Source organism: Mastomys coucha, chromosome X, assembly GCF_008632895.1.
Source record: "Mastomys coucha isolate ucsf_1 chromosome X, UCSF_Mcou_1, whole genome shotgun sequence".
Classification (NCBI taxonomy): domain Eukaryota; kingdom Metazoa; phylum Chordata; class Mammalia; order Rodentia; family Muridae; genus Mastomys; species Mastomys coucha.
In genome coordinates, this window is record NC_045030.1 from 14,481,058 (window position 1) to 14,489,647 (window position 8,590).

General features: G+C 38.0%; 1 protein-coding gene across 9 annotated transcripts in view; it reads left to right on the forward strand.

The window, feature by feature from the left end:
- The window catches only part of LOC116074151 (zinc finger protein 81-like), a 118,758-nt gene that overhangs the window by 96,662 nt on the left and 13,506 nt on the right, over window positions 1-8,590 (forward strand). For all 9 annotated transcript variants that reach the window (XM_031346502.1, XM_031346685.1, XM_031346427.1 and 6 more), the window contains one exon: window positions 80-175. In XM_031346502.1, coding sequence (XP_031202362.1) covers window positions 80-175 — 96 coding nt within the window. The remainder of the gene's footprint in view (window positions 1-79; window positions 176-8,590) is intronic.

Here is an 8,590-nt window from a genome sequence, read left to right on the forward strand (position 1 = left end):
AAGAAAATATCTAAAATAAATTAAAAAAAAAAAGAAAGCAATCATCTGGATCTAGTTCTCTATTATGTTCTCTGAACAGGGTTTAAAGTTCCCAAACCAGAAGTCATCATCAAGTTGGAGCAAGGGGAGGAACCATGGACATTGGAGGAGAGAGTCCCATACCAGAGCTGTTCAGGTGAGTTTGACCTAGATAGAGGACTGTGGAAGCCCCCCTCCCTGAGAGACTACTGCCTTGAAAATGCTACTATCATTGTTGCCCTCCTTTAAGGTTTTAGAAATTGTTTTACCCAGCTTTGGAGTCTTAGGAACTGAATTTTCTTCTCCCATTATTTCAGGTGCTGTTATAAACTGTCTCCATTACTTGGCTTTCCCTCCAGAAAAGTGCTCTTCTGCCCCCATTTTCACACTCTGGACTGTAGGCAAGGCCTCTTCTCTATGGATCTTGCTTCCTTGGATATTTTTTCCTATCACATTTTAATGCTTCATCACTTAAATCACGACTCAGCCTCCTAGATTATTATTATACCCACTTGGGTTGTAAGGGCATTGCTTTATTTGCAAATAGGTATGATCAGCTTTTTCTTGTTCTTAGTATCTTTACTAAAATGTCTTCATTTTACCCTGTCACTTTAAGATACTCAACTGTCACCTGCAACTTTCCCTGCTTTCTATTCTAAGTATTGTCTTAAAATTATTCATTCTTTTTCTTTTTCTTTTTTTTAAAAGATTTATTTATTTATTTATTTGTTTGTTTATTATATGTAAGTACACTGTAGGTGTCTTCAAACACCCCAGAAGAGGACATCAGATCTCATTACAGATGGTTGTGAGCCACCATGTGGTTGCTGGGATTTGAACTCAGGACCTTCAGAAGAGCAGACAGTGCTCTTAACTGCTGAGCAATCTCTCCAGCCCCCTGTTCATTCTTTTTCTAAACACAGACTCATCTCTCTGTTTGATCTTCTAACTTTATGGTCAATGTTCTCTTCTAGAATTAATTTTATCAAAGTATGATTTACACAGAATAAAATATATGCATTTTAAGCATACAGTATGATGCCCTTTGACAAGGTATGGAACAGTATGACTACCAGGCACAGATAGTGCTCTGTTTCAGAAAATTTCTCCATGTGCCCTGTGGAATCAGTATCTGCCACCCCTTCAGCCCTGGGCAATTACTGTAATACTTTTCATCATTATAGATTAGATTTGCCTTTACTAGGAATTCTATAAAGGGAATCCTGTTGTATGTACTCTTTGTGGACAGGCTTGCTTGATTCATTCATAAGAATTAGTTTGCAATATATCTCCATTGTTTTACATATTCATTTTGATTACATGTTACATGTTCATTGATTTGATTACATTGTTTTACATATTCATTTTTATTACATGCTATGAAGATATCTGTTGAATACCCCTAATTAAAGGATCTGAAATTCTAAAGTGTCCCACAAATCTGAAAACTTTTGAGCACTAAATTAATATTCAAAAAATGCTGTGCTATAGGCTGTTCAATTTTTGAGTTAGGGATACTCAAATAACAAAGTCTATGTAAACATTCTAAAATCTGAATTTTTTTCTGGATCAAACAGGTAGGTAAGGGATATTCAACCTATATTACAATTTGTTAGTCTTAATTTCTTTATTTTCTTTTTTCGAGACAGGGTTTCTCTGTGTAGCCCTGGCTGTCCTGGAACTCACTCTGTAGACCAGGCTGGCCTCAAACTCAGAAATCCACCTGCCTCTGCCTCCCAAGTGCTGGGATTAAAGGCGTGCACCACCACTGTCCGGCTCAGTCATAATTTCTTGATGGGTGGGTAGTTAATATTTGATGATCATAAATGCAGGGACATAAAACTACACATATATCTTTGTGTGAATATGTTTGTATATCATTGGGTAAATACATAAGTTTGGAATTACTGAGTCTTATGATAAGTGTATGCTTACCTTTATAAAAATTGCCAGTGTTTTCAAACTTGCTGTACCAGTTTATATTCCTATGAGCAATACTTAATTCCTGTTGCTCTATATCATTGTTATTGTATGCTATCATCAATCCCTTGGATTTCTTTAAAAATTAATTTCTGATTTTTTCTTTTTATTTTCTTTTTTACTCATTTACATTATATCCCATTCACTACCCCACTCCTGGTTAGTCCCTTCCTTAATTCTTCTCCTATTTCTCCCCTCCCTTGTCATCTGAGCAGGTGGGGGCCCTCTGAGTATCCCTCCCATCCTGGCACTTTTAAGTCTCTGCAAGGCTAGGCACTTCTTCTCCCACTGCGGCCAGAGAAGGCACCCAGCTAGAAGAACATATCCCATGTATAGGCAACAGCTTTTGGGATAGCCCCCATTCCAATTTTTGATATTTTAGTTAGCATTCACAGTTTTAGTTTTCATTACATCATTTTCAAATAAAATTTGCTTTTGTTGATTCTTCTCTGTTCTTCCATTTCTGACTCATTTTTTAAAAAAAAACCTTATATTTTTGAGATTATAATTATATCATTTTTCCTTTATTATACTGCATGTGTGATAATATCTCATTCTGATTTTAAATTGAATTACTTTGATAAGAGTAAGGATGCTAAGAATTCTTTCATGTATATATTCATTATTTGCATGTGTTTGTAAAAAAAAATTATAGCTTTCTCAAATTTTCAGCAAGTAGATGTGCATCTCTTCCTGATGTATTTTCTTATTTAGATAAGGTCTCACTTTGAAGTACACACTGCCCTAAAACTTTCAGTCCTCCTGCCTCACTCTCCTGGATGCATATCACCATGCTGAACAAGTTTTATCATATTTTTAAAGTTGAAAATACATTCTTTTCTCATACACTATGTAAGTCCGTGTCCTCTCTGACATAGGACACGGCCTCCTGGAGAGGTGGAACGTGGGGAGTTTGACTGTGCTTACCCCATGCCTCCTCTGGGTAGGAAACATTGAGACAATGCTCCGGGGTGGGAAAGCACATTCTGAGATGTGGGAAAGGTGGAGCTGGTTAGGGGGTCCACAGACCTGCGAGGGCTTCTCTGACTCTTGAACATCCAGGCGCTTGTGGGAGTTTCAGAAGAGCTGAGAACAGAGTCGAGGGCCTGCAGGCTGGGGACAGCCCAGGGCTTGATGTTGGGGTAGGAAAAGGGGAGCTTCGGCTAGTTCCAGTGGGGTGATTGTCCTTTGCTTGTTGGAGGCAGGCTTGATCGTGGTTGTAGCTGGGAGCATAGAGAAGCCTTCTGTGGGGGAATCAAGCTATAACTCTGTAAGCGAATTCCTTCTCCATGGATCCCCACAGTGGATCTTAATGAAAAGATACAGTCCATGGTTCTAAACAGTTTATTGTCATGGTAGAAAGTGGATGTCTAAAACCCTACCCAACTTCTTAGTGTCCTGTGATTAAATACCTTTTTCAGGGAGGAATGTCTAGGAAGGGAAGCTTATTGGCTAAGCCTTCTGGGCCTCTAGGTACCTCATTTAGCATGGAGAACTCTGTTTAGGGCCTACATGACCATAGGGTGCGTTTCTTTTATGTGAGAAGCATGGTACTTTTTCCAAGTCAGGAGTCTGGCAGGGAGCTGGGAGTTACCTAAGCCTCAGGTGTGTGCCTACTGAGTCTTTTGAGTCTCAACCTGCTCTACCTTACCAAACTTCCTGGCATGGTTTTATTTCCCACAACACTATATAGACTCTGTTGGTGTCTGTCTTGTACTCCTTTATGTTTCTCTCAAACTTTCCTCCCCTCGTGATCCACTCTCTTTCTGTTCTCATTAGAAAAGAACAGGCAGCCAGGCAGTGGTGGCGCATACCTTTAATCCCAGCACTTGGGAGGCAGAGGCAGGTGGATTTCTGAGTTCTGAGTTCGAGGCCAGCCTGATCTACAGAGTGAGTTCCAGAATAGCCAGGGAAACACAGAAAAACCCTGTCTTGAAAAAACCAAAAAGAAAAAAAAAAGAAAAGAAAAAAAGAACAGGCTTTTAAGAGATAACAATAAACATGGTAAAATAAAATATAATACAATCAAGCAAAAACTTTTATATTGAAGTTAGACACGGCAACCCCACAGGAGGAAAAGAGTCCCAAGGGCAGGCAGAAGAGTCACACACCCACTTGTTCTCATAGTCAGGAGTTCCATAAACATACTAAGCTAATAAGCTATAATTAATATGCAGAGGACCTGGTACAGACCCATGTTAGTCCTGTGCTTGCTGTTTCAGTTTTTGTGAACTCACGTGAACCTTGTTTAGTTGATTCAAAGGCCTGCCTTCTCCTGGTGTCCCTGACCTCCTTCAATTCTTAAAGTTTTTCTGACTCACCTCATCTTCTGTGGGATTCCCTGATCACTGAGAGGAGGGATTTGAAGGAGAACTCCAATGCTACTCTTTATCCTCATAATGTCTGGCCATTATTTTTGTATCTGTTCCCATCTGGTACTGATGATGACTGATTAAGGCACTGATCTATAAGTATAGCAGAATACATTGGGAATCATTTCATTGATTTTTTTAGACCACTCATGTTGGTTTTACCTCAGGTCTCTGGGTTCTCTAATCTCTTGATGTTGGTTACAGTGTCAGGTATCAAATCAATCATTTCTTGGCTACTCTCACAAGTTTTGTGCCACCACTTCCTTGACATCTTTTTCAGGCAGTACAGATTATAGGTCAAAATTTGGTAGCTCTGTTGGTGTCCACGATAGCCTTCCACACCAAAGAGCCACGAATGTAGGGGTGAAGGCTCCTCATGGGCACCAGATTGATTTCTCCAGATCAATTTGAGTTATATGGATGTTCTCTTCAGCAATAGGGCCCCACTGTCAGTTTGTGGAGAGCAACTCTTTGGTCTTAGCATCAACCTAGGCTGTTTGGGAATTTCCATGGGATCCCTATGGCCAACGACTCAATGCAATGCAACCCAGACTTACCACTAGAAGCCTTGCCTGGCTACAAGAGATGTTCAGTTGAGATTGCATATCCCCCCCCACTACAGAAGCTTTTTGAGACCATTAATACTTAGAGATATCAACAACCAATGATTGTTGATTTCTGTTATTTTGTTGTTGTTGGTGGTGGTGGTGGTGGTGGTGGTGGTAGTGGTGGTAGTAGTAATGGTGGTAGTGAGGTATGTGTGTGTGTGCATATGTGTATGTTGTATGTTTCCTTTCTCTGGGTTTTGCTGGTCTGAGAAATATTCTGTGTTTTCATAGGTATAGTTAACCTTCTTAGATTGAAGTTTTTCTTCTAGCACTTTTTGTTGGGCTGTATTTATAGATAAATATTGTTTAAATTTGATTTTATCATGGACTGTCTTACTTTCTCATATTTTGTGCTTAGATGTTTTGTTTGGTATAATAGTTTGGATTGGTATCTGTGTTCTCTTTGAATCTGAAGCACATTTGCCTTTTGGCCTTTAGTATCTCCATTGAGAATAGATCTGCCTTTATATGTTACTTGGTCTTTTCCCCATACAGCTTTTAATATTATTTCTTTGTTTTGTATGTTTAATATTTTATGATATAGGGACTTTCTTTTTTTGGTCCAGACTATTTCCTGTTGTGTATGCTTTCTTGTACTTTTATAGGTATCTCCTTTTATAGGTTAGGAAAATTTTCTAGTATGATTTTTGTTGAAAATATTTTCTAGGTCTTTGAGCTGGGATTCTTCTCCTTCCTCTATTCCTATTATTCTTATGTTTGGTCTTTTCATAGTGTCCCAGGTTTCCTAGATATTTCCAAGAAATTTCTTTTTAGATTTAATACTTTTTTGACAGATGTATCCATTTCTTTGATCATATCTGCAATTCCTGAGATTCTTTCTTACATCTCTTGTGTTCTTCTGGTGAAGTTTGCACCTCTGGTTCCTGTTCAATTTGCTACATTTTTCATTTCCAGAATTCCCTTACTTTGTGTTTTCTTTATTGCTTCTATTTCTATTTTCAGGTTTTGAATAGTTTTATTCATTTCTGTCAACTGTATATATATATATATATATATATATATAGGCTTTCTCAAAGAGACTTATAGATTTCCTCACACTGGATTTCTTTAAATGATTTATTCATTTCCTCCACTCATTTGTTTGTGTTTTCCAGATTTCTTTAAGAGATTTTTTTCCATTCCCTCTTTAAGGGCATCTATCACAGTTATAGAGGCAGTTTTAAACTCTTTTTTCTTGTACTAAAGCTTTGTTGGAATATTCAGGGCCTGCTGTGGTGGAATACCTAGGCTCTACTGGAGACATATTGTCTTGGCTGTTAATTGTGTTCTTATTTTTGTGTTTAGACATCTGGGTTTGGGTGATCATAGCTGCTGATTTTTGAGTTTGTCTTTGTTGGAGGATGTGTTTTTTATTCCTTGGTTTCTGTTTCTTCTTTGGAACTTTGGAGAGTGTGATGGCTATGTGATAACTGCTCAGCTGGTGTATTTACAGGGAATACTTACTGGTGTTTGGAGGCTAGAATACAGTGACTAATGAGGGAGGTAGGTTAGGAGGGGATGGTCTGTGAGATCCACAGGAGATATGGGGGGTGGGGAAGGGAGGCTGATATATCTAGTGTTCTGTTGCAGTGCCAGGGATAAGACTGAGGTATTTGAGTCTAGGGAAACAGAAAGAACAATATTTTCATTTTAGATAGGTCTATAATCTTTTTTGATGAATATAATATTAAAAACCTTGGTTTTTTCTCTCTCTCCCTTTCTCCCTCTCTCTCGCTCTCTGTGTGTGTGTGTGTGGGGTCAACTTTAGGTGTTGTTCTACAGGTGCCATCTACTTTGTGTTTTGAGACAGGGTCTCTTACTGACTTGTAACTCACACAGTAGTCTAGGTGGGCACACTAGCAAACAACAAAGATCCATCTGTCTCTGCCTCTTCATCACTGGAAATCATTGTAAATTGGAATGATCTATATGTGGACTTATTACTGGGATCTTTTCTGTTCAGTTAATCTTATTTGTTTATTTTTAAGGGTAGTTTTTTTTTTATTTTTGTTTTTGCTGTTGTTTGAGTTTGATGAAGCCAACAGTCAGGAAACATGTTGAAAAGTTAATTTCTGGGGCTGGAGAGATGGCTCAGTGGTTAAGAGCACTGACTGCTCTTCTGAAGGTCTTGAGTTCAATTCCCAGCAGCCACATGGTGGCTCACAACCATCCGTAATGAGATCTGATGTCCTCTTCTGGTATATTTAAAGACAGCTACAGTGTACTTACATATAATAATAAATAAACCCTTGGGCCAGAGCAAGCAGGGCTGGCGGGAGCAGGGCCAGAGCGAGCAGATGTCCCGAGTTCAATTCCCAGCAACCACATGATGGCTTACAACTATTTGTACAGCTATAGTGTACTCATATACATAAAATAAATAAATAAATAAATAAATAAATAAATACATCTTTAAAAAAAAAAGAAAAGAAAAGTTAATATCTTATAGTTCCTAAAGAGAAGTTGTAGATATCTTGTTCCACTATGCATGGCCATGTGTAGGAAGTACCAGGGTCACTCAGGAGTTAGAAGGAAGGAGGGAAATAAAACTGCCAGAGTCTTTATTGTAGTTTTTATGGATAGGAATGAATCAAGCAGAGTAGGAAGGTAAGTTTGGCTGATGGTCTTAATTTGCTTTCTGTTGCTTTGACAAACTCCATGAATAAAAGCAACTTGGGGAGGAAAGGATTTATTCCATCTTACACCTTATAGTTCATCATTCATTGGAAGTCAGGGCAGGAACTCAAGCAAGGACCTGGAAGAAGGAAATATGCTTATTGGCTTGCTCTGTGATGTGTTCAGCCTGCTTTCTTAAAACTTGAACTCACAGACTTCTTCCTGCTTCTGCCTTCTGAGTGCTAGGATTATTGTCAGTTCTTAATTTTTACATAAAGCCTATTGGGTTTTATTTGGAGTTGATTATATAGAGAATTTAAGAGAGTTGGCATTTATATTTAATCTTCTGTAAATAGCATAATACTACATACGCTATTTTAAATTTGTAGAATTGTATTTTAGATCACAAGATCACATGCACATGTGGGTAACCTGCATAGTTGTGGTACCACCCACAGTGGCCCAGGTTATCCTACATCAATCATTAAATAAGAAAATAACCCATAGGGATTTAAATCTGATGAAGGCCTTTTCTCAGTTGAAGTTTTCTCTCTCCAGATGACCCTATCTTGTATCAAATGACTTTTTAGACTCCAGGTTTTAAGGACTACTTGTCTGATACTTGGTTCTGAGAAGATTAGTTTAGGGAGATAGTGGGCCACTCAGAGGTCAATGAAGGAGATTGATGTGGGTTTGAGTATCAAATTGGTTGATTTACATATAAAAGGCATGTTGATTGATGAGTGTTTTTGCTTTTTCTGGGAATTATCTAACCCTGCAGAAGACAGTCTTTATAGGATAGTACAATCCTTAGTTGCCAGAGTATTAAGAATATGGAAAATGTAGTTAAAATATTGTCCTTTAGGAAATATGTACAGTTTATATTACTATAGGCTTTACAGTTGAATCTTCAAACCAGCTTCTATATGTTTTCCAATTTACTATTTTAAAATCGTTTTGCATTTCCATATAAAACTTTTTTTTTTTTTTTTTTTT